Source organism: Scylla paramamosain, chromosome 12 (genome assembly GCF_035594125.1).
Source record: "Scylla paramamosain isolate STU-SP2022 chromosome 12, ASM3559412v1, whole genome shotgun sequence".
In the NCBI taxonomy this organism is placed as follows: domain Eukaryota; kingdom Metazoa; phylum Arthropoda; class Malacostraca; order Decapoda; family Portunidae; genus Scylla; species Scylla paramamosain.
In genome coordinates this window covers 2955001-2982500 of record NC_087162.1, presented here as the reverse complement: position 1 = coordinate 2982500, position 27500 = coordinate 2955001, and the positions used below count along the sequence as shown (strand labels likewise).

Below are 27500 nucleotides of genomic sequence, written 5' to 3'. Positions count from 1 at the left end.
GAGCTAATACGACCTTCAATTCTTTCCTCGTAATTGTTTCCAAGTAAAAAATAAATATTCATGTAAAACATTTTTTTTTTCCCTATTTTTCTTCGCCACCGATGTTTATTTTTAAAAGTTCCGAACAACAAAACGTTCTCTGGCTATAACTAATTTAATTCTTTTCGCTCCCTTCTATTCTTGTTTTTGCCTCCCAGCGGCGTCCGTCTGTCTTCTTAACTTTCTTTTATCTCCTCTTTCACCTCCGCTGCTGCTCTCTCTCTCTTCCTCCCTCCCTCCCTCCCTCTCTCCCTACCTCCACCTAAAGGAATTTTATCTTCTTCCTGAATAGTAAACATTTTTTCTTACTTCTCTGCCCCTTACCACTTCCTTGTTTTTTCCTCCTTTAATACCTCCCCTCGTTCCTCCTTCCTTCCTACTCCTATTCCTCCTACATTTGCCTTGCTTCTCTCTCTCTCTCTCTCTCTCTCTCTCTCTCTCTCTCTCTCTCTCTCTCTCTCTCTCTCTCTCTCTCTCTCTCTCTCTCTCTCTCTCTCCCATACAATACTAACCTCCCTCTTTCTCCTTCCATTTTCTACATGTAGTGCATTCATTCACTGTCCTCCAGCATCTGCCGCGTATCGTTCCCCACCTTGCCCCGTTATCCCATCCCACCGCTGTGCCTCTGTTACACCGAGACGCTTTCAGACACTTAATTTAAAACCTGTTTCTGTCAGTATTTCTGTCAGCGTCTACTAGGAGATCCTAAGACCTCCTCACTTACGTATAGGAACATAAGGGAAGCTGCAAGAAGCCATCAAGCCTACACGTGGGCAGTCTCTGTATGAAACATTCCAATTTTCACCTACCTTCGCCATTCATAAATTTGTATAATCTTTTTTTTTAAACTTCCCTAATGACTCAGCACTTACAACCTGATTACTGAGTTCATTCCATTCATCCACCACTCTATTTGAGAAATAATTCCTTTCTATCTTTTATTGAACCTAATTTTTTTTTTAAACCTGAATCCATTATTTCTTGTTCTATCCTGATTACTGATCCTGAGAGTTTCGTTTACGTCACTCTTGTTATAAACACCTTTACTACTTAAAGAGTTCTATTAGGTCCTCTCTTAACCTACGCCTCTCTAAAGAACGTAAATTACAAGCTTCAGTTTCGTTTCGTAAGGAGTACTTCTCATCTCCTGTATCCTTATGGTTCTTATGGGTTCTGAAGTATTAACTCTGGTGAGGATGAAATATTATTAACTCTGAAAGTGTAGAGCATGAACGTTCAGATTTCCTATGTAAAATGTATGAAGTTTATATACGTATTCCGTGTTGCTTTTATTTTCATATAAAAGCAACACGGAATATATATAAAAATTTCATACATTCACAAAGGAAATCTGAATGAATGTTCATGCTCTACACATTCAGAGTTAATAATATTTCATCCTCACCGGAGTTACTTTTTTTTTTTCTTTGTCAATAGGAACAGAGTTGGTTTTTATAAGTGAAGATTTCTCGGAAGGATCTCAGGTGCGCTCAATGTAAAGCTGACGGGAACGTTGCTTGCTATTGGAAAAATCTAATACCTTCTAAACCCACTGCGCTCTATATTCCTCCCTCCATCTGCAAGTATCTGCCGGTCTTCCACTTCCTCCCTCCTCACTCCACTACCCGCTGGCGTCTTCTCTCCTTCTCTCATTTTCCAACCACCATTATAGATAACTTCCCTCCACCTTCCTCTTCACTTACCTATCCGTTGGCGTCCTCAATCCTTACATTTTCTCATCCCCATTACAGCTTCCTCCACCTTCCTCCCTCCTCGTTCCTTTACCCGTGTATCTCCTTTATTCCCTCCCTCCTTCCCCGTGCAGCACATCAAGCACATCCTCTTATCTCACCACCCAATATGTGTCAAGGTTCATTAAGGGCACTTGTGCGAGCTTTCGATTTCCTTTTTCTCTTTTACTATCTATACCATTTTATTTTTCTCCCTTCCCTTCCTTCCCTTTACCTCTCTGCCTACTATCTCTATCCTTTTTATTTTTTCCTCATCCCCTCCTTCCCTTTACCTCCCCTGCCTTTCTTCTTCCTCCCTAATCTCTCTCTCTCTCTCTCTCTCTCTCTCTCTCTCTCTCTCTCTCTCTCTCTCTCTCTCTCTCTCTCTCTCTCTCTCTCTCTCTCTCTCTCTCTCTCTCTCTCTCTCTCTCTCTCCCTGCTATATAAGATCTTTGTGTGTTGCTTTCATCTTGAGAACACAGTGCGGTACAGCAGCGTCCTCTGTTCATCTAAAAGGACTGTTCCCCGCCAACCTGCTACCCTGCCCGTTTTGTGCCCATCCCTGCAGACCTTTGTAAATACTGATTTCACTCAAATCCTTCAGATCTGCAGTGAAATACGTAATGTTAAGTAGTTATTTTCGAGAGGAGAGACAACTGACTTAGTTTAGTGCTACTCAATGGATTTCAGTCAGCGCAGTGAAATTCGTGGTTTTAACCCTTTACTTTTGATTTTTTTTCCCATGATACGTATATGCGAGGAGTAAATAGTGTACAAGACGGAAAGATGAAAAACTGATGCTTCACAGTCTCTCTTTTCTTTTCTTTCTTTTTTTTTCCCTCGATGGTCTTCCTCAGAGAAAAATTAAGAGGAGAATTTTATGGAAATGTTAAAGAAAGTGAGAAGATACCATTACTTCATCCTGATTTTTCTACACCACTCACTGCACATTGTATTATTTGTCTCGTCTTCTGTCGATGTGCTGGTGAGTTGACGCGTCATCCTGAACCAAGACTGTACGTACGGTATTTGCTGATCGTGTATCGCCCTGGATCTGATACTTATTGTCTAAACTCGCGGCTTGTATTAGGTTACATAATAACAAAATAATGAGGAATTACTGGAATACAGAATCACGGTCTCATAATCACCAGGTTTGTTAGAGCAACTTCAAAGACCTTCGTTATGTGAGGGCACGGTGTGTTAATCTGAGTATTATAACATTAACAGATTTTATTTTCATTAATTAAAGTAATAATGGGTCAAAGGCTTACACCACGTGCGCTGTTTTACTTCTCACGAAAGACAAATCGGTGTGTGAAGGCACACTATAAAAATTATATACATTTCGACAGTATACATTCTATTTTCAATAACAAATTATTTATGTGTAGGAGCTTGCAATGTGCCCGGAATGTTATTCTTCCTAAAGAGGACACAAAAACAGGCTGTTTACAACCATAGGAACTAATTAATCGTTATTAACCATCCCACGTTACGAAATTAGCCTTCCACATCAATGACATGAATTTGCCTTCCTGCACAGACACACGAGTATCTGCAGCACACTGGACCACCGCGGCAAACACTTTCACGATCACTGACTTGACCGCTCTCCCAACACGTTCCTAGCGCTGCAAAGGTACAGATAGTGAGACGACAAAGTAATAAAACGGTGGAGAGAAAAAGAAAAGTAATAAAATAACAAAGTAATATAAATAAATATCTAACTAATAGAAACAAATGTAATAAAACAAACCATCAGAGAAAAAAAAAGTCGTGAGAAAAAAAATAGTAATAAAAACGTAAAACACATCAGCCAAATGAATCAGAACCAACTTTTCCCTTATTTCCCACCAGTGAGCAACGACCTCGCGATCCCGCCATAAAAGACTTGTAAGGGAGTCTCGGAAGGTCCAAGAAGGGACATGACGCGGGAGAACACTCTGACACTGGCCGTCACCACTAAAACAACACACACACACACACACACACACACACACACACACAGACAACGACCTGCTCCCAACTTCAGGGCAGATTTCCGTGTTTTACCTGGCAACAGCTATCAACCACGTAAGGAGCTGTCCAATTAGCCTGTCTACGTGTCTCATGGATGGAGGAGGAGGAGGAGGAGGAGGAGGAGGAGGAGGAGGTGGAGGAGGAGGAGGAGGTGGAGGAGGAGGAGGAGGAGGAGGCTGTCAGCTGAGTCAACATGCATCGCTCCTCGTAAAATGGCTGCCTTTTTTTATATAGTTGTGACTTACTTCCCAATGGCGATGACGTTCCCCTGAGGTATGAGCAGCACAACCCTGCCTCCCCTTCCCCTCCCACACCCACTACTCACTCCGCCTCCTTCCCTCCCACGCCCACTACTCCCTCCTCCCCGACCTGCCCTCCCACGTCTGGAGGAGTCACGCACCTTTCTTTGCTTCACACAGCCTGACTAATCCCCCTCCTTGAGCCGCCTTCACCTTTCCATCCTAACACCGCCTGATTCACATGATGATGTGTAATGGTGATGTTAAATTTTACGTTAAAAGGAATGACAAGTGAATTTCTCTCTCTCTCTCTCTCTCTCTCTCTCTCTCTCTCTCTCTCTCTCTCTCTCTCTCTCTCTCTCTCTCTCTCTCTCTCTCTCTCTCTCTCTCTCTCTCTCTCTCTCTCTCTCTCTCCTCTATAAAATTATTCAGCCATTATCTACTGCAAATATTCACGATACGGAAAAAAAGGGCGAATATTTGAGAAAAGTATACTGTTATGACAGATATTATATTCTGTTCTTCTTTGTTGTACTTTAACTTTTTCTTTTATCCCTTCTTCCCTAAAGTTATCCTGTCATTATTTCCTGTAAGTATTCACGACACGGAAAAGAACAGATAATTAAAGAAAAATATATGGCAGCTATAAAATTTGCTTCCTCTTTGTTGTATCTTTTAACTAAAATAAGGAAAATTGACACGTAAATAAAATGTAAAAAAATGCGATATTTTTTTTTTATTTATTTCGTTATCATCCAATATATATTTTAAAAGTATGCAAAACGAATGCCTCGCAACGAAAAGAAAAAAAGGTTACATTCATCAAAGTTAGTCAACTACTATTCATTGATTTTTATTATAAAAGCAAAAAAAAAAAAAAAAACATGATTATACACAAAGATAAAATGTAATATCTAGTCATAACTAGTTGTCATTTAGTGCACTCAAGCAGCTAAATGTTTGGATGGCCAGATGGTGACGTGGTGACCTTTTAACACTACCACGAAACTACAAACGAACTCGATATAGTCATTGAGCAGTCGCGGCGATTATATTTTCTCTCAAAACATCTCCATTCCTTTGAGTAAATGAAAAAATAAAATCTCGAGACAATATTTTCCCTTCCGAATAAGACTCTGTTTCTCTGGTTCTCCACTCCCCACACTTTCTTCTCCCCCACTTTCCTCCCCCCACACTTTCCACTCCTCCCCCTCTCCGATCTTTCCCACCCTGAAGCCAACGACCCGACCCACTTTTTCCTCGGGTCCTTGAGATCAAATGGAGTCCGGCCCGGGCACAATGTCCACCGTGCTTGTACTGTTTAACCCTTTGTCCGCATTGGCTTCTTCTCAAGCTTCATAAAATGGTCTGGTGCAAGTTTTACGTATAATTTGGAAAGACATCACTGACAATACAACGCGTCGGAATATTTCAAACCTTTTAGTGTCTGTAGTTTTATTTTTTTATCCATATGTCTAAGGCTACTCAAATAATAGTAATAAGCGCCAGTGTGTCGTTGGAGTTAACATTTAGAGAAGAGGATGTTGTGATGGTTTTGTTACACCCTAAGCCGGGATAATCACACAGCCACATCTCAAAAAATCTCTAACGCCAACACATCTTCCTTTTATTGTGACGCGACACACGGAAGAAACATTTCCTTTGTTCTATTATTGCATTCCTTTCCACTACGTGCGCTCTGAGGAATGCGAAGAGTCAGAGATATTTAGAATGAATGTGTCGGATTATTTCTGTAAGATCTATGCGTGAGAGAATAGAAATCAACTCGAGCTACCGGTCAATCAAAAAAATCAGTCAGTCGATCAATCACTAACACACACACACACACACACACACACACACACACACACACACACACACACACATTGTCCTCTCATGAGCCGCGTAATGAGAATTGACAAGGAAAACACATAAAAAATAAACCCTTCACTACCCTCCTTCCTTCTGCCAGCGTTTGTCACGTGGTAAATAGAGGAGCAAAGACTAAACAAAGGCAGTCTGATGACACCCACACACTGCACCTATCATCCTTTTATGACCACTCTCTTGTCTGTCATGCCACACACACACACACACACACACACACACACACACACACACACACACACACACACAGAGGAGGGGGGAGAGGGTAAGTAGGGTGAACATCTGCCAAGACTGATTCACACCTTCGCCATTTTTTGTGTGCCTCTCTCTCCGTGCGATGTGTCATTCCAAGGCTATCCTGGGAGATTACTCATCTATATATACGTGTGTGTGTGTGTGTGTGTGTGTGTGTGTGTGTGTGTGTGTGTGTGTGTGTGTGTGTGTGTGTGTGTGTGTGTGTGTGTGTGTGTGTGTGTGTGTGTGTGTGTGTGTGTGTGTGTGTGTGTAATGTTCGAAAAAGCTTCTTATGCGGAAAATGCAATAGGAAAGAGAGTAAGTAATAAGGATTTCAAGTTTACATTCAGAGACTGTATTAAGGAATCAACAGAGTGAACGTTGATGCTGCGAGACAACTGTTCTGCCTCGCGTCCCGTTTAAACTGAATTAATGCAGTCCATGAGAGTTGAGGCAGCCGTACTACAAAACCAGGTGGAGTCAAATACAAGAGGGATACATAAAAAAAAAAATCTGCAACACTTTATAAGCATCACAAAATTATGGATAAACTCGAATGGCAGAACGAAAATGTGACTAAATGGATAAACTTAACAAAACTGGTAAAATGACAAGCAACCTTGAACCTCTAAAAAATAAAACGAAAAGATTAAAAGAAAAAAATAATAAATTAGTATGTTGAATAAAACTGCAAAATTTGTCGGCAAACTCGCCTAAAGTTACGAAGCAGCAGATAAAACGATATCTTGGGAAGACTTACAGCTTGCTAAATAAAAAAAATAATAAATAAATAAATGAAATAAATAAAAAATCTGGTTCGGGAGTTAAATCTATAAACATCCAAATACAGAAAATGTTAGAAGTGAAGAAAGTAAAATTATGAATCAGTTTACGATGTCCTTTGAAAATAAGAGACTGTATCGAAGGTTCTTTATTTGACTGAAAGGAAAGCTGTATACATGACCGATTCCTCTTACACACACAGTATCAACACTCGCCCTATCAACTAATGTAAGATAAAAAGAACCACTTGTACATATAATAGAAACATTAGATAACAAAGACGAAGAACACGCAGAAAAGGAATAAGAAGGATGACAGCACGAGTGGCGACGATGTACCGAGATCAACTAAAATATAATTAACACGAAGGATTAAAGAGAAGGAAGGGAAGGAAAGCGCGATGAAAAAGGAGGTCAAAATATAATGATGGTCGTGGTAATGATGGTGCTAAAGATAATAATGATGGTAAGAGAGATGCAAAGACAAGAATAAGTATTAAAGATTAAAAAAGAAACCGAAGGAAAATCCAGTGGAAAAGGAAAGAAAAAATAAAATGGAAATACTGGAGGTGATGAAAATTAATCAAAAATGCATAATACTAAAAATCAAAGCTTAGATATTCTGTTACGTAACCTGCTGACATTTCGAGGCATTTATAATTACCAAGTTCTCCATTTTCCTATTCCAAAAGTATGATGTGATGCTGTGCTATAAAATACTGAATGAACCAATCTGCCGGCCGTTTAGTCAAGGTTTTCCCGTTCGAATTCATTAATTGCTGCTGCAAAAATTATGCAGAAATTAATCATAAATAGTACGTAAATAAATGTAGAAAGCCATAAGCAAAAATAAAAGCACTTGAGAGGGAGATAAAAATAAAAATAAACAGAGATAGTGGATAAATAAACAGACAGACAGACAGATAGTTAGATAGGCTGACAGTCAGACAGACAGACAGATAATTAGATAGATAAATAGATAGATAGATAAACAGATAGAAAGATAGATCGATAACTAAACAGATATGTATAGATATATGTAAAGGGCAGGTACTACATAAATATAGGAATTGAATAGGAAAATAAGGAAAATAAAGATAAATAAATCAGAACCGAGTAGTGACGCGCATAACTTTACACAGAAATAGAGAGAAATGCAAATACGCTTTGGTAAACATGCAAGCACGTCCTATGTTAATCCTTTCCATATTAATCCTTTACCGCAGTTGTTTGAATCAATAAGAATGGGCGGTTAAGTGCACAGCAAGGAACAACAGTAATGCAAATGTAATAAAAATAATATAAATGATGCAGTAAAGGAAAATGTGAGGAGGGAACCCGAAAACCAGCCGTCTCTCTCTCTCTCTCTCTCTCTCTCTCTCTCTCTCTCTCTCTCTCTCTCTCTCTCTCTCTCTCTCTCTCTCTGCGTGCGTGTGTGTATGTGTAAAGCCACCTGCCTCTCGGAATGCGAATACTTGCATACACAATCATTCACACACACACACACACACACACACACACACACACACACACACACACACACACACACACACTTTTAATTACACAGCGCAAACAACGACTAAATGAACGTTTTTTTCACTTTTCCGTGAGCGAACAAAAAAATAGATACAAAAATGCAGAATAATTGCGTTTTTCTCTCTATCTCATTCGGCACCAAATGGAACTTTCAATGCCTAAGTCGCTTACTCGAAACAAAGGTTAAAAAGTATCTTTTAATTCGTTTTTCTATAGAGGCTTATTTGAGCGTGAAATACATCGCTTTTATTTCAGTAATGACGATAACAATATATAAAAGTTGCCCATTCATTTAATAGCCGCCTGTACTGCTCACGGTTATACATTTTAATTTTTATCTGTTTCTGTATTTTGAGAATATTTAATCATGCAGTATGTGTGTGTGTGTGTGTGTGTGTGTGTGTGTGTGTGTGTGTGTGTGTGTGTGTGTGTGTGTGTGTGTGTGTGTGTGTGTGTGTGTGTGTGTGTGTGTGTGTGTGTGTGTGTGTGTGTGTGTGTGTGTGTGTGTGTGTGTGTGTGTGTGTGTGTGTGTGTGTGTGTGTGTGTGTGTGTGTGTGTACGTTTTTATTTTGCTCTAACGTTGACATCCTTTCACTTTCAGTGGTTAAGTTGCTTTTCTTTCTATTCGTGTACGGAGCTTATGAACGTGTAACCGCTTTCTGTCAATGTTTGTCCCGTAGTCTTTTCCATCATTTTAGTGTTTTCCTCCAGTCCTCTGATCTAATGACAATCACCTTATAAAACCTGACAAGTGGCAGACTGCAAAGAAATCAGGGGACTCGTGATGGAGGAAAGACGGAAACACATCAGAAATGAACACAAAACACTCGACCGTGAACCAAGACATACAGTATCACACCAGTAGAAAAATACACGTGTAAACCTACAACAAAACACCTACACACAGCTCCCCTCACCTCTACAACCTCTCACCTCGGACTCTCGTTCTTTCTCTCACCCCCCATTCTCCTCTCCTCAACCCGCCGCCCACAGAGGGTGTCGAGAGGGCCACTATAATTAGCTATCAGAGAGACGGGCGCCCTCCCAACACTGATGTCATGGTGGGGAAGAAGGGGGAGAAATATGGGCTAAGGAGAGGGGGAAGACAGAAGACTGCTAGGTAAAGAGGGGAATGAGTAGGGGGAAGAGGGGAATGAGAAGAAGAAAAACTGTGGGTGGTGGAGGTAGTGAGAGTGGAGAGAGGAAGGGCACACAGATAGGGGGAGACGGTGGTGGGGTAGTGATGGGATGGGGGGATTGAGGTGGGTGGCGAGGGGGGTGGAGAGGTGGGTGGCGAGGGAGGGGTATAGTGGAGTGGTCGTGACGGGGGCATCGCTTCTCACTGTAGCGGTTGTGCCTCTGTCAGGAGCACCGCCCCTCACTCCACACGACTGTGTTCTACGGCCCCGTCAAGGTGAGCGCTTCCCTCCACCACCTCCGCCGCCGCCGCCACTACTGACAGCTCCTGAAGGACGATTGGACTTAACCTCTTTCCCCGCTGAGGTCGAGGACTTGGACTTAATCGCTTGACTATAGGGGCAAGACTTACTGGTGGTGGCACAGGAGGACACAGAAGGCCCAGGCGTATATTATTTGTTCTAGTGGTGAAGTTGCTGCCAGTGTCGTAATGCATGAAGTGTTGAGAGTGCTGTCCCATTATTTATTATTATCGTCACTGCTTTGTTTTACACACTTCTTGTGCGAACAGAACGATTTACTTCTCCTGTCATCTCTCTCTCTCTCTCTCTCTCTCTCTCTCTCTCTCTCTCTCTCTCTCTCTCTCTCTCTCTCTCTCTCTCTCTCTCTCTCTCTCTCTCTCTCTCACTCTCGTCTATGAACAAGTGCGGTACAGGTGACACTCTTGTCTCGTTACGTCAACACGGTCTTAACTCATCGCCGGGCGCCTCGCTGGCTCCTCTATGGCTCTGACACCGCGATACTTAAGTCCTTCCCTCGCGGTCTGACACACCGCCACGCTGTGCAAAACGTCATTCTTGAGAGAAAGAGAGGAGAGGAGAGGAGAGAGAGAGAGAGAGAGAGAGAGAGAGAGAGAGAGAGAGAGAGAGAGAGAGAGAGAGAGAGAGAGAGAGAATCAAGCTATAAACACAAACTAGTGTACGCTTTCATGACATTCCATACTTTGTCAATCCGATTCGCTGCCACTTGTCATCCATCACTTTAGTTATTGCTTAAAGATATGATTATATAAACGTACTCTCCGTGAGCATGTAATGTTAAACACACCGAATCATAAAAACAAGTAATACATTACTTAGAAATTTAGTCATGGGTAAATAGAAGCAGATCGATGGACCTTACCCAAACACTAACGATTAACAGACTGATTAGCAAAATGTAAGTATGGCCTTCATTTTCTTTTCTTTTCGGATAATGCACTTTAGCGTTACAGTAAAGAAAAAATTAAAAAAAGAAAGAATCAATGAATAAATGAACTGATAAATGAATAAACTGATAAATAAATAGAAAAATAAATCAATAAGTAAAAGAAAATTTCTGGTAGCTTCATTTGTCAAGCGCTGGATGTTCTCCAAATAACAAGAGAAGTGTTGGCGCCTCATCCTAGTGCCCGCAGCGAGGCCCAGATGTGTCAGGCCGTCCGTCATGGCGATGGATGGACGGCCGCATGGAGTGATCGACTGCGTGGTGGTGTGTGTGTTTGTGTGTGTGTGTGTGTGTGTGTGTGTGTGTGTGTGTGTGTGTGTGTGTGTGTGTGTGTGTGTGTGTGTGTGTGTGTCCGATGTCTCTCTGCCTATCTGTCTGTTTGTCTGCCTGTGTATGTATCTATTTCTCTTTCTCTGTGTGTGCCTGCCTCTCTATCTCTCTGCCCCTCTGCCTCCGTCTGTTTTCAAGCATGACTACGTAATGGTAAAAATAAAGGTCAATTATTTTCTCCTTGTTAGCAAGTGATTCTAGGGCCTATTAACAAGTTTGACTGCATCGGAAAATCAAATATTAACACCCATCCCATCAAACAATTTCCTCACAAATTGCCAGCATAACTAAATTCACCAGTACAGGAAAAAAAAAAAAAAAAAAAAGTGACATACGTATATCAAGTTGGTATCTTTTGAACTTTCCATCCGTCACGTCCATTCAATTTGATCCTGAAAATTCATGAATGAGGAAGCACGTTTGCAGTACATATTTCCACGAAAACTGGGGGTGGAGAGAAAAATATAAATGCGTGAAACTCAATATCAGTGTGACATTCCTCGCTTGTACAGATTCCTGACGAGAGACCAATAGAACTGACACGTTACTCTTCATGTTATGCTTGTAAACCTCTCATTGTGCCGCTTCATTGCTGGCGCTTCTCAGATGTTCGTGATGATGAGAGCACGGCGGTAGTGATGTTTTCATAGTTTACCCTAATGCTAAAAATAAATCAACAATAATAACAGCGATGACAAGAATAATAATAATAATAATAATAATAATAATAATAATAATAATAATAATAATAATAACCATAAAAAAAAGAACTGAGACAACCGTCGCTACGCTCCTTAGTTTTATTAATAAACCAAATAGAAAACAAGAACATTTTTTGCTCTTATCTCTGAAAGAGGACTAAAATATAGTGAAGCAATTAATAGTCTGGCACTGTTTATGACTTCTATATGACCAATTCACTTCTACTTGCCTGTTTCGTCTCTGAGTCGACTCAGAAGTGTGACTCACTGACAGGCACAATATAAAAAGAGGAATAAAAAGTCCACACGAGGACAAGAATAGCATCTCTCGAGACGGTTCGGGAACACATGGTTGGTGCGAAGGACGAAAAGGAGGAGGAGGAGGAGGAGAACATGATGCACAATAGCCTTTTCTAACCACACCCCCTACCCTTCTTCCCTGCGTCTCTTCCCGCTCCATTATAAAACAGATACAGCAACACACACGCGCGCGAAAACAACAACAGCTGGCCGCCAAAAATACCGGCCTAGTGCCAGAATCGCTATGTGGGTGCCCAGAAAGCCAGTGGCAGATGTGAGGCTCAGCAAAGTGCCGCAGAGGGCCATGTAAGGATCATCAACAGCGGGTGGTGCCAGTGTCAATAGTGTGGCTCTCTGCCGGTGTCATAAGGTATCAGTGGGTGCCACTTGGGCCAGGTGGCACTTACAGCTATTAAGGGCGCCAACTATGCCTCCTGGGACCTGAGAGAGACTGCCATTTATATTAGTAACTTATCGCTGAAGGGTCAGTGGGTCGGGGAGCTGGGCAGATCACAGAGGGGAAGTGAGGAGGCCAGGTGGTGCTTTCCGGCGATGATTTCACCTGCTTATTATTGTGCAACGCGAGGGAGGGAGGGAAGGAGGGAAAGAAAGACTAAGGAAGGAGTGTGATGATACTTCTGCCTTGATATTATGGTGGTGGTGGTGGTGGTGGTGGTGGTGGTGGTGGTGGTGATGATTGTGTTGGTACTGTCGTTGTTGTTGTTGTTGTTGTTGTTGTTGCTGTAGTAGTAGTAGTAGTAGTAGTAGTAGTAGTAGTAGTAGTAGTAGTAGTAGTAGTAGTAGTAGTAGTAGTAGTAGTAGTAGTAGCAGTAGTAGTAGTGGTAGTGGTAGTGGCAGTGGCAGTAGTACTGTTGTTGTTGTTGTTGTTGTTGCTGTAGTAATAGTAGTAGTAGTAGTAGTAGTAGTAGTAGTAGTAGTAGTAGTAGTAGTAGTAGTAGTAGTGGTAGTGGTAGTGGTAGTGGCAGTAGTAGTGTTAGTAGCAGCAGTAGTAGTATTAGTTGTGGTGGCAGTAAGGCAAGGGACCTCCACACTTCTACCGGCAGCGATGTGCTTTAAAAGGTCGCCTGATAAAAATGTGTGAGTGGGTTGGCAACACAAACGAGTTAGGCAGAGGCGAGACGTCCGAGAAAGTAGCACATAATTAAATCCTACTCTCAACAACTCTTAATACACCACTTTTTAATTTCTTCCGCTGCCCTGATCACCTCTTCTCCATTAGTTGTAATTTCACAATGGCTACTTTTTTTTTCCCAAAGCATACAGCTCTCTTGTGTACCTACAGCACATGTTCTCTTTCTTAACTTCGTATTTATAGTTAAGATGCTAATAAACGCTTAAGCTTTTATATGACCACAATTGTTCCTTTTATTTTTTTTATGCACGAGTTAATCTGGTGACGAAACTCCAAAATTTGTAGAGCTGATAGAAAAACAGTAGCGTTATAAATCTTTACAAAAGCATACTAAAAAAAAGGGGAAAAAAAAAGATATGGGTTCAGAATAACAAACTGCACTTCAGGCTGGCAGCATGAAAATAAAAGCATATAGCATACAGAAAAAAAAAATGACAAAAAAAAATAAATAAACAAATAAATGGTGAGGGAGATGTACTGCAAAAAACTGCGGTATTTTTGCCACGAATAAAAATACAAGATAGAGAAACGAAACCAAAAACAAACAACAAAAATATGAAACAAAAACTCTGAACCACTGAATTGTACTGAAAAATAAGAGACATGAAGGCATATAAGACCGTGGTAGTAGTAGTAGTAGTAGTAGTAGTAGTAGTAGTAGTAGTAGTAGTAGTAGTAGTAGTAGTAGTAGTAGTAGTAGTAGTTGTTGTTGTTGCTCTTGTAAAAACGGTCACTCTTAACACTCTTGCACTTTCACCACCAATGCCATAAAGGAAACAGGAAGCACTCGTAGATGCCACTCACCTTAGTAACAAACACCCCGCCACACTCACACCCACCTGTCTCGCCTCCCCACCCCATCCACATTTCACCAGTTCCCTCCCCGTCCACCCCACTCCCTCCCTCCCATCACCCCTACAACTCTCACCATCTCTTACGTTTTCTCCAGTGTCTCGTGGTTCCTCTAAATATAACTACTACTGAAAACTATCTTGTGGCTTAGAAAGGACGGTGGAAGGGAGTACAGTAAGAATAGGTGAACAGGTACACTTGCACACATCCTTTTCCCATTGTGTTTAGTGCTTTTCTTCAATGTTAAATCTTCTCATCTGTTGAAATGTTTACAATCGTTAGGTTTTGTAGAGACTGTCAGCGGATCAGGACTTACAGTAGAGAGAAAACGCTACACTCAGAGCAAGGGAATGTACCACGACTGTATCAGAATAGCGAGTATAAGTTTCTCTTTCAGTACCATATGCAGAAGTCCACCGCACTGAGAGCATTGCACTAAATCTTTATCGGCATCTACGAGGAAGATAAATATTAAAAGAATATATTTTCCGATTTGTATTCCGTGCAGGCGATGATTAGAGATGGCAGCAGAACAAAGATGACGCCTCACAGTGGTTTGCCATTAAGAAGCGATACACCAAATAGCAGTGAAAGTTGTGAATCATGTTTGTGCAAGCTACTGATCTGATACACAAATTCGGAACTGGTGGTGGTTTGCTATAGGTGTTTGTATTATTGACAAGTAATAAAACTGCGAATAAATGATTAAAAAAAATAAATAAATAAAAAATTAACAATTCTGAGCTGAAATTTCGTTTTAAAGTATATGTAATAATATTGATGGTAATGATGACAACAACAACAACAACAACAGCAACAACAACAACTACAACAAACTCTTCCTTTCCCTCCTGTCCAGACCTTCTCATCCCCCCACCAAGCAAAAAAAAAAAAAGACCAAAAGCATAAAAAAAAACACATGAAAAGGAAACACAACAAAACCAGATGGTATACAAATTCTCTCAGACACATAACATTTCGATTCCATATTCCAGTAACAAGAAATGAACAAGTGAAAGGTGTGTTAGTTTTTTTATGAGAATGTGCGTGTGCGTATTTGCGTGTAGGGGTGTTGAGGGCGTGTTAAGTGTGGTGGTGACCCTCGCTGCAGGTAGCGGGTGAGTGGGCGGAGAGAGAGGGTGGGTGGGCGGGCGTAAAATATAGCAGAGTGAGTGGCCTTGCAGTGGGTGGAGGCGCTACAATACTGCTGCTTCTGCTGGCGCTCCCACCATGTCCTTGTTCTTCCTGTTTCCTGTCCCCCTTTCTCTCTCTCTCTCTCTCTCTCTCTCTCTCTCTCTCTCTCTCTCTCTCTCTAGGCGACTAAAACTGTTATGAAAAATTATGCTCCTTATGTATGAATTAGTCATGCAAATGAATGACTAAGAGTTCAGAGAATAAATTAGCTTCAATGAGTCACACACACACACACACACACACACACACACACTAGACATAGCAAGACACCCCCAGGAATGTTCTAAAAGTAAACACGTGACATCACTACCTCCTCCCCTTCTTTCCCTTCTCTCCCTCCTCCCTTCCCTTACTCACTCCTTTATCTCACCCACTTTCGTACCTTTCATGCTACACTCCCTCTTCCACCTCCGCGTCATGACTACCAAGGTTCCCCGCCACCTGTGATTCACCTGCTTTACTTTGTCTTTCACTCTCATTGAACTTAACTTTATTTAATACCTTTCCGTTGTACTTTCGTCTTACCCTTCCTCTTTACTAATCTCTATTTATTTACTTCCATCTCTTATTCAGGTCTGCATTAAAACTTCGGCTTAATTACTTGGCCTTGATTTTCATAAATATATGTAATTCAGATGTACAAAATGTAAAAGGTTAAGGAAAAATAACAATATCTTGCGACATAACGATTTCATTCCTACTTCTTCTGCAGTTTCTTCTTTCTGTGTTTTATATATATATATATATATATATATATATATATATATATATATATATATATATATATATATATATATATATATATATATATATATATATATATAATTCCTCTTTCTTCTAAATGAATATTCCACATCTGTCCATTACTCTACCCACTTTCCCTTAATTTCCCTCTCCTAACATTTACTAATCTTCCTATACGTACATTCTCTCTCTCTCTCTCTCTCTCTCTCTCTCTCTCTCTCTCTCTCTCTCTCTCTCTCTCTCTCTCTCTCTCTCTCTCTCTCTCTCTCTCTCTTTCGCGCGCGCGCGCACACACACACACACACACACACACACACACACACACACACACACACACACACACACACACACACACACACACACACACACACACAGCGGCGTCTTAGGATCATACTGTCGTCGCCTCGCAATGAATAAGTCAACCAGTCTTACATCACAACTTTTTCTAACCACGTGCTCTTTTTCTTCCGCAGGTCGCCCCGTGGAGTGGCCGCCCCGCCCAAAGATCGGTGAAGAGGTCAGTGCAGGGAGAGGAGAGGCCTCCCGCAGTCTTAACACCACCAGCTAACTACTGCAGGTGACAGCTTATGCTTGCCGCACACCCCCGCCGCGCCGCACCGCCGCTCTGTTTCACAATGTATTCAGGAGTCAACTGAGCTAAATCGTTTTCAATACAAGTGGAAACAGGTGTGACGGGTGGTCCATTGTTATTCCTCCATTGAAAATACAAAACCAAAACGCGGTAGGATTTGTCGTTGAAGTCACGAGAGCATTTTTAAAAGGATCGAATAATTTTCCTGGCTGTATGGCAACTTGGAATTTTGTGAAGATCACTGCATGGAATTAAATGTTAATGAAACATACATCTGATAAATTCAAAAGGTAAAGCCAAGGAACTCCATGTAGTTCATAAGAATAACATTTCAAAGAATTTCACACATTGCCAACTGGAATCAAAAGATGTGGCCAATTTAGTTATTGAGATGTCTTAGTAATTCTCTCTTGAAAGTCAGTGCTACAGTTTCCCTATCCAGTTCAGAAACTGGGCGATAATACAACTATTCAGATGCTATAAACTGCTACTGGAGTCCACCGAGTCGTGGGGAAGGGTGGTCTGATAACAGTAAGGAATGTGAAGTAGAGTGAGGCTAGAAGTAATACTGATACACAAAGTCCAGTGTAAAGCGGTGCAGCACGGCGGAGATGTAACGAAGCCCAGCTTGAACTAACAGCGGGGTAAAACTTGACCTGCCCTGACAAGCGGCTTACTGGCTCAGCATCCTTTGGTCCCGGGCACATAAGCGTGAGAATAAATATTAACACCAACATGTATATATATATATTTATATAGTAGTGTAGGGATTTAGTAACTGTTGTACAAGAAATGCAATCCAAACAAAACAAACTACTAACTGTGCTTGGCGTGAGCGATGTGAATAGGAAATCAGCGAAGCATTTTCCAACAGGCAAAATGGCGCAACAGCAACAACAACACTTCCAACAACAGATGACCACGCAGCAGCAGACTCACCAGCAGCAGCACCAGCAGGTAGCCTCCTCCACCAGGACGGTCAAACAGAGTTATCAAGTACAACAGCGTTATGAGACCCATGTTTCCGGTTCTCACCAAACAGAAGCGCTGCAGTACCAACAGCCTCAGCAACAAACTCAGCAATACCAGATGACTCAGGAAACGTCCACCATCTCGCAACACGCCCCGGTCATCAGCAGACAGTTCCAGGGCGCGGGACAGCCGACGGCAAAGCCCACATCTTTCGGACCAGCCAACGCTCACCCCACCCCGCCCTTCCAAGGCTCCCCGCAGTTCCCTAAAAATGCTACACCAACTCCCTTCGCTTCAACCTTCTCCAAACCTGCCGCTCAGCCTCCCTTCGCTACACAAAACGCTACTCCTGCTCCTTACACTGGCCAACCCCAGTACGCCCCACAAAACATGACCCAGCCCCAAAACACTCCCCAACAAGCTCCACGCCAGCAGTTCGCCCCTAGACCACAATTTGGTCCACAGACTGCACCTCAACCACAAGCTCAACAACAACCACAATTCGCACCCCAAAAGATCCAGCAGCCACGATTCCCTCCCCAGCAGGCACCCCAACAAGCACCTAGGCCCCAATTCACGTCCCAGCCTCCCCAACAGGCACCCCAGCCTCCCCAACAGGCACCCCAGCCTCCCCAACAGGCTCCTCAACCTCCCCAACAGGCTCCCCAACCTCCAAAACAGGCTCCACAACCTCCCCAACAGACTCCCCAGCCTCCCCAGCCATCCCAACAGGCTCCTCAACCTCCCAAAAAAGTAGTTCCACCACCACCACAAACATCTAGGCCCCAGTATACTCCCCAGAACGCACCCTGGGTAAACCAACAGCCTCTCAAACAGGTAACCCGGGTCCATTTCGCTCCCCAGAAAGCCCCTGAGCCACAGTTCACAGCACAAAGCGCACAGCCACAACAAAACGCTGCTCCCCAACCAGCACCCCAGCAACAGGCTCCTCCCCAACAAACCCCAGCACAGGTCCCTCCCCCACAGGCCCCACAACCTCAGCCCGCTCCCCAGAAAGCCCCACAGCCACAGTCTACCCAACAGGCCACACCACAGCCCCCAAAAGCGCCCCAGCAAGTGGCACCGCCTCAAAAAGCCCCGCAGCAGACGCCTCAGCCTAAGCCTGTCGCTAAAAAGGGCGGCATAAAGACTAAGAAAGGTCAAAAGCCCAAAACTGGCGCTGCCCAAAATAAGGTTCTGCCTCAACTGGCCGGCCAGGAAGGACCTCCGGGTGCTCCACCAAAACATGCTCTTACGAACGGTGATATCCACGACCCACCCCCAGGGTATACTAATGCCTACTCAGCGCTCCATGGAGAGTGGCCTCCGAAGGTAAAGAGATGGGCCACGCCAGGCCCTTCCTAACGCCGCCATTAACAATGCCCATGCCCACTACTCATGCCACGCTCCCTCCCTCTCTTCCCCCCTCCCTCCCTAAGCCACGCCCGAGCCAAGCACGCCAAGCACGCAGAAGTTCGCATGGCATGACTCACCCATGATGCACCGATGCACGCCGAGCAGCAGCAACAGCTGGGCCACTAAACGCTCGCACTGGTGCTGACAGCCTGACTGCTGCAACTCTAGCCTAGTCCTAGTCCGGCATTGGTCCGGGCGTTGCAGATGACAGACAGCATAGTAATAGACTAGGCAATGCACGATAATATAGTGTATAGATCTTAAGTTAATTTAGACCTAACTTAATGACCATTTTTTGCTCAAGTCACCAGTACATACACGCACACCGGGGCCAGGGTGACACGTGCATCCACGCACATCGTGTGTATGATTACTTTATACAACATGAAAGACACTGAATATCACGAAATATTTAATGACATACACAAGCGCACTCATGCACGCACGCACGCACCAACTAATCCACCCACCAACACACACACATACACACACACACACACACACACATTTCCTGGTGCAGGCGTGTACACTAGACTATATTTGGGGTCACGGTGGCCTGCCAGTGAAAATGTTGGCAAGAGAAATGTAACCAATATGACTAACTAACCTAAATACAGCCATCATCAGCCATGAAGCCATTTTAGGAAGGACGTGCAATGTCTTCAACTCTGGAGCAAAGTGAGCCAAAGATATGATGATATGGACACAACATTACTATCTATTTATCTATCTATCCATCTATCTACCTGAACACACACACAAACACACACATTATAAATTTTATAGATGAATAAGTGTGCGTGTGTGTGTGTGTGTGTGTGTGTGTGTGTGTGTGTGTGTGTGTGTGTGTGTGTGTGTGTGTGTGTGTGTGTGTGTGTGTGTATATATATATATATATATATATATATATATATATATATATATATATATATATATATATATATATATATATATATATATATATAATTTTTTATTGCCGTTTTCACAAGTTTTTCACACAGTTAACGATAAAGTTTCTAAGGAAACCTTGCACCGCCGCAGTGCGATAGGCACAGGTGTCTTGTACCTAGCCCGTCACACACACACACACACACACACACACACACACACACACACACACACACACACACACACACACACACACACACATTCATCCAACATAAAACGGATGGAAAAATCTTTTCCAACTGAATCATGATATACGGAGGAGGACATTCCTCTTTCCCAGCCACAGGGCGCTGGAGCAATGTTCGCAACAAGTCGCTGCCCTGCAACACCTTTTTTCCAAGTTGTCACAACTGTTTGTTGAGGACAAAGTCTTGACATAATCCACAGTACTGACGCTCCACGAGTATAGACAAGCACGATTCTCGAGAGAATAATTTTGGAGTGTTGGCTCCCATTTAAATATTAAGCGGCAGGACAGGTTCACCATCCTAGCCTCGCCGACCTACACACAGACAATAATAATAATAATAATAATAATAATAATAATAATAATAATAATAATAATAATAATAATAAATAGACATAGCAATAAATAAATACCCAGTAGACTTTGACTAATTTGCATAAGCTGCTAGCTCGCACAGTTTCTTCTCATAATCAACAACAACAAAATAAAAACTGCATCATAAATAGACGGTGTGCAACAATTCACTGTAAATACGAAACCAAACAATGTAGTATATACGAGTATGTATGTATGTATGTACGTGTGCATATGAACCACCATGGGAAGACATCCATACTGCTTTCCAAGACCGAGAATATCATGGTAAAGGTGCATGTTGGCATACGAGTAGCAAGACACACCATAACATTCAAGATTCCTACTGATGTACACCTCTTCTCTGTCCCCAGGCTGAAAATGCGAAGAACATGACCACCACCTACCCCTCGGGCATCAAGTACAGGGACGGCGTGGATGGGACACAAGCAATGGTAAGTCGAACACGGCGGGAGGAAAGGGGTTGAAGGAAAAGGAATTGCTGATGAAAGGGGACAGGAGGAATGGATGGGGCAGAGGAAAGAAAGGAACAGGAGGTTTAAAAGTGGCAGGAGGAACAGAGAAAAGGGACAGAAGAAAGAAAAGGAGCAGAGGAAAGAGCCGGTAGGAGTGAAAGGGTGAGAAGAAAGGAACAGGAGGAAGGCAAGGGAGGAGAGGAAAGGAAAGGAAAGGAACGGGAGGAAGGAAAGGGACAGAAGAAAGGTACGGGAGGGAGGAAAAGGATATGAGGAAGGAAAGGGGGTTGAGGAAAAGGGCAAGAAGGAAAGGAGGTAATGAAAGAGACAGGAGAAAAGAAAGGAGGAGAGGAAAAAGACGGGAGGAAGGAAAGTGGCAGAGGAGAGGAAAAGAACAGAAAGAAGAAAAGGAGCAGAGAAAAGAGATAGGAGGAAGAGAAGGAACAGGAGGAAAGGAAGTAGTAGAGAAAAGGGACGAGAGAGAGAGAGAGAGAGAGAGAGAGAGAGAGAGAGAGAGAGAGAGAGAGAGAGAGAGAGAGAGAGAGAGAGAGAGAGAGATTCAATGTACAGTACTAATTTGAAACCAAATAACCTGCATTCACTTCCTTCGTATCTTGTGCACTTTCCTTCAGTCCACTCCTCTGATCCACTCACAAGCTCCAAAAACCGAAAATCTCACAACTTATCGACTATTAACAGATAAGGAGGGCTTAGGATTGCGGGAGAAACAGTAAACACCGTAGAAGTGTGTGGTATGCTACTCGACAATAGACCTTGACTGCAGAAGAGGAGTCGAGGAATGAATGATAGCAAAGGAAGGGTGATTTAAGGAGGGAAAAAGGATGAATGGAGGGAAAAGGAAAGATGAATGAGTTGCTGTTGCCATCATTACCTTATCACATAATTATTTGCAGTGTTCACGTTTTCCCTGTTTCACATTTCATTTCTCTGCCTTCTAACCTTCTTTGGTGTCCTTCCTCATATTTTAGTTCTTCCTCTTCATTTCCTATTCCCCTTACTTGCTTCATTCCACTTCTTTTTACATCCTTCACCTTATCTTCTTCAGAGAGAGAGAGAGAGAGAGAGAGAGAGAGAGAGAGAGAGAGAGAGAGAGAGAGAGAGAGAGAGAGAGAGAGAGAGAGAGAGAGAGAGAGAGAGAGAGACTGATTCATAAAAGAAAAAAGTTAGATCTAAAAACTAAGCCAGCTTTCATTCTTAATTCTGTCTGTCATCTTTGTGAGAACCTGCCTTCTTGTGTGTGTGTGTGTGTGTGTGTGTGTGTGTGTGTGTGTCTCTCTCTCTCTCTCTCTCTCTCTCTCTCTCTCTCTCTCTCTCTCTCTCTCTCTCTCTCTCTCTCTCTCTCTCTCTCTCTCTCTCTCTCTCTCTCTCTATATATATATATATATATATATATATATATATATATATATATATATATATATATATATATATATATATATATATATATATATATCCATTCATCCATTCATCCATCCATCTATCTATCTCCATCTATCTATCTCCATCTATCTATCCTTTACCTATCTATCCTTTATCTATCTAATTATCCTCTATCTATAACTATCCTTTATCCATCTATCAATCAATCTATCTATCTATATATCAATCCATTATTTTTCTTACTATATCTTCATCACCAATTACCCTTCCTGTTCACTGCTCCTTTCTTTTTTTCCTCTTTTCCCCTTAGTTCATTTTTATTTCATCCTTTACATATTTTTTTCCAGTCCTCATTCGATTCATTTTACTTGTTTCGTAAATTTTACCCCAATGAATTTTCTATATAAAAAAAGAAGGAATAGAAAGAAGACAGGGTGAATGATTACATTGCGAGGGTCAACAATGGGGTTATACAGCTCAGAGGAGGAGGAGGAGGAGGAGGAGGAGGAACAAGAAAAGCAAAAACAAGAACAAGAACAAGAGCAAGAACAAGAACAAGATGATAATAATGATGATGATGATGATGATGATGATGATGATGATGATGATGGTGATGATAATTGTGGTGATGATGATGATGATGATGATGATGATGATAAACGTGTGTAATAATTATAACCATAAGAAGGAAAGATGACAAGAAAGGAATAAAAATCCATAAAAAAAAAATAAAAAAAAAGTTAAAACAGGCAATGAAAAATAAGAAACAAAAGAGAGAGAGAGAGGTCCCGCCAACTGTGACAGGAAGCAGGGACGGAGGAAACGGTCAGTATACCGCCCAAGACCTGCCTGACGGAGAGGAAGGAAGTAATTACTAGCTGAGCGTGAGGTGTGAGAAGCGGTAAGGAGTAAGGACATGACGACGAGCAGAATGTGGTGAAAAAAAAATAAATAAATAATAATAAAAATATAAAAGAAAATGTAAAAGTGAAGGAAATACGCGAAGAGGAAAATAGTAGTGATGATAATAATAATAAATGAAATACACATGAAAGATAGAAAACCAAGCATCTTTCTTTATACACGTGTGATTTATCGTTTCATGTATACTTGGCAGAGTTGTACTGAAGTCCCCCGGGGCGCGAGGAACAATCAGAATGACGCACCATAAGCAGACGGAACGGATGTGAAAGAAAACGAATAAATAAAATGTTTCAACTGTGCAACAAATTAAAAACATGACAATTTTTTCGTACACATCATCATTTCTTCCTCTCGTTCTTTCTTTTTCGTCTTTTTTATAAAAGGCTGCGCAAAGGACAAATTTAACGAGTATTTTACAATATTGCTTTTGTTATTGTTGCCATTTCTATTCCAGCTTTTAGGAGAGGAAAGTTTCTCCTCAGCACTTGAGATTTATCGAGTTGTGGCGCCGAAATAATTAAACCAAACAGAACATTACCAACCAACAAACTGCCATGAATCAGCACCAAACTTACAACCTTCCAGCAGCGATTCAGGCACAGCACCACAGAGAGACCCAGCCACGAGTACTTCACGCCAAGGCACGCGTGTCAATAAAATGGACTCTAGCCGCGTATTCTCGGTCCCAGAAGTAATCCGAAGCGATCAATTTCCCGTTAACATTTTTCCGATGAACCAGTCATTCGGACAAAAGAAAAAGCACGTGTATTTCTTTACCCCGTAAGAAGAGTAGAAAAATGGAGCTGCCGAAACTATAGAAGAGTTTCCCCTTTCATTTTTTGTTTTCGTTGTTTTTCGCCGATGTAGCGTGTTGAGTGCCATATGACAAAGCCACGGAAAACTAATGGGGCGTTGCCGTGTGTTGGTGTAAAAGTGATGGAGGGATGCCGTGGGAAGTTGAAGGAACCTGTAAACCTTCTGCGATATATCTCACGAAGGAAAGATGGTATGGGTGTTGTCGAGTGTTTGGTGAACTCATAAGCCTTCAGAAATACACACCTTTAAAACACCTGGATACTGCTCCTGGCATATTTTTCGAATCTTTATTGAACATCTTAAACATGCGAGGAAAGCAGTAACTTTTATATACACTTACAAAGACGTCAGGGAAAAAGTTGTGAAAGAATATATGTTAAAAGCAAAGCGCTGGAAAATGCGTGAGGCGAAAGAAAAAAAAAATGGTGAGAAGTTATTGATTGTCCTTCTGCCGGACTCCCAACACTATATTCCATCGAACAGTTGCGAGAAAAAAAGTTGTACAGGGGAATGGTGTGAAGATGCAGCTGTGGCTACCTTGAAATGGCCTGGGAAAGGGAGCTAGGATTAGAGAGGAAAAAATTGAAGTGATGGCGTGAGAGAGAGAGAGAGAGAGAGAGAGAGAGAGAGAGAGAGAGAGAGAGAGAGAGAGAGAGAGAGAGAGAGAGAGAGAGAGAGAGAGATTTAAAAATGCAAAAAAAAAGTAGCCCCTTTCTGAGTTCAACACTATGAAGCAAGCCGTGTCAAAACACTGCATGGAGTCAATACACGCGTTCACTGGCGGTCTTTCTCTTCTTTTTCTGGTCAGCTTGTTGCCGAGTTTTCCTTGAAAATACGCTTCCTAAAGGTATCAGACTAAACATTTCAAAAGGCACACTTTACGTCTACGTTCCCTTGCTACGTCAATGGAAATAAGACTTTTCAAAAAATTTGCTCGTATCGCAGCATGTAAGAGTCTGAGTTTCATCTTAGGTCCTGACAAGTCTAAAGATTTCATGAACCTTGACTCGTTACTTCTCAACGTGCACTAAAAGTTTCAGTATTTTCAAGATCTCCCAAGCTTTCCTGGAAGACCATATTTCTCTTCAAATGGAATCTACGCCGTCGAGACACGTTCAAAGACTTCCTCCAGTTTCATATTTCCATGTCATGTGAAGGCGAATCAGCGCTCAAGGCACGTGGACTGGCATCTTTATTATGTGTTGACGTATATTACACATGATTTTTTTTCCCTTAATCCTTTCCTTCTTGCCAAGAAAACTCATTAATAACTACACGAAATAATATGGACTAAATTTCTCATTAATAGCTGGTCCTCCAAAAAAAATTAGTAGCTGAGGAGACTACGATAAAACCCAAGTTGATTCACCCACTAAATATTTCCGCCTTGAATGAAAGAAAAATAAACGTTTGTCTGTAACTAATTAAATAGAATCGAGTAGAAGTATCACCTCTCTGGCTGTCAAGGGAAGAAGGGAACACTGATGACTGACTCAAGTCTTCTTAATACAAGACTTCATACTCAAAGACTTTCTGGTCACTGTTCTCAATAAACAACAACAACAACAACAACAACAACAACAACAACAACAACAACAACAACAACAGCAACAACAACAACAACAATCAAATTAAAGACCACAGCAAGAGGACACCACCGCCTGATAAAAGCTATGAAAAATCGTCAGATAGAAGAAACAAAAACGAAACTAGATGAATATTAGACATAACATTCGTCCACAGCTAACCACACACACACACACACACACACACACACACACACACACACATTATAAAAACCCTTACATCTTACAACAATATTAATCCATGGCGAGAGAGCAATAAAATCAACCTCGTTTAACATAACATTATTATTACTATTATTATTATTACGCTTCTGTTTTTTTAGAAGGAAAAGCGTTCTAATGCATGAAACTCAACCCCATGACGACTTCAATCACTCTCGCGGAACCATCGTGCAAGTGTCCCGGGGCATCGCTGACACACCTCGCTCTCCTTCCATTCATTTGTATTATGATGAAGTTCCATAATTAGACTGACTCGCCTTGGGCCCTGCAGTCGAGAGAGAGAGAGAGAGAGAGAGAGAGAGAGAGAGAGAGAGAGAGAGAGAGAGAGAGAGAGAGAGAGAGAGAGAGAGAGAGAGAGAGAGAGAAAGAAAGAAAGAAAGAAAGAAAGAAAGAAAGAAAGAAAGAAAGAAAGAAAGAAAGAAAGAAAGAAAAAGAAAAAAAAGAAAGAAAGAAAAAGAAAACTGATACCTTCTCACACACCTCCCTTGAGTAATGGCGCACGGAAGAGTCTCTCTCTCTCTCTCTCTCTCTCTCTCTCTCTCTCTCTCTCTCTCTCTCTCTCTCTCTCTCTCTCTCTCTCTCTCTAAGACGCCATGCCACCTAATCTAATATACCTTCATCCTTGCACGTGACTTGTTTTCAGGATAAACTTTGTGTGTGTGTGTGTGTGTGTGTGTGTGTGTGTGTGTGTGTGTGTGTGTGTGTGTGTGTGTGTGTGTGTGTGTGTGTGTGTGTGTGTGTGTGTGTGTGTGTGTGTGTGTGTGTGTGTGTGTGTGTGTGTGTGTGTGTGTGTGGATAAGTATATTGTTGCTGTTGTTACTCGTGTTATTGTTGATGATGACAGTATTATCTGTGCCATACATCTGCAAGAATCCATATTAAGCATCACACAGATTGCTGAAGTCACACAGTTTTCCATTTCCCTCGCCAAGCCAACCGCAGCAAGCTAAGGCGGCGAGGCATTCTCTTCCTGCCACGCACGCAGACGCAAGACGTTACGTTACCCGCGTTTCATGTTCGTTATTCACTTTTCCCATAAACATCATGCAGACAAATAACAAGCTAGACAGTCAACACAACACTGGCACTCGTCATTACAAGATATGCTGCAACTTTCAATAATGTCTGGAATCACAAACTGTTAGAGCAATTATTGGAATTGAGTGCAAGGGAAATGCAAAACTAACTCGTAACAGAGATCAAAGAATTCAGAAATACAAAGAGCACGAAACTGCACCATTCATTAATTGCCTAACGTCAAGCTGGAGCACACCATTAAAAAAAAATCAAGAGAAAACCAACACTCATTAACTCCCCACAACATTAGACAAAAAATCAATAAATCAATAAATTCATAAATAAAATAAATAAAATAACTATTAGAACATGAAATCATGAACTCTGCCGGAAATTAGAACAAACTTACACAATTATGTAGACCATAGGAATCACACAGAACT

The 27500-nt window shown here is 41.9% G+C and overlaps 2 protein-coding genes across 6 annotated transcripts in view; one reads left to right on the top strand and one right to left on the bottom strand.

Moving 5' to 3' along the window:
• Nucleotides 1-27500, bottom strand: part of LOC135105535 (uncharacterized) — a 120588-nt gene that overhangs the window by 69072 nt on the left and 24016 nt on the right. The gene's annotated exons all lie outside the window — the stretch shown is intronic.
• LOC135106080 (basic salivary proline-rich protein 1-like) overlaps nucleotides 17618-27500 on the top strand; it is a 13326-nt gene continuing 3443 nt past the window's right edge. Inside the window, exons 1-2 of the mRNA XM_064014920.1 lie at nucleotides 17618-19042; nucleotides 20990-21070. Of these exons, the coding sequence (XP_063870990.1) occupies nucleotides 17618-19042; nucleotides 20990-21070 (1506 nt within the window). The remainder of the gene's footprint in view (nucleotides 19043-20989; nucleotides 21071-27500) is intronic.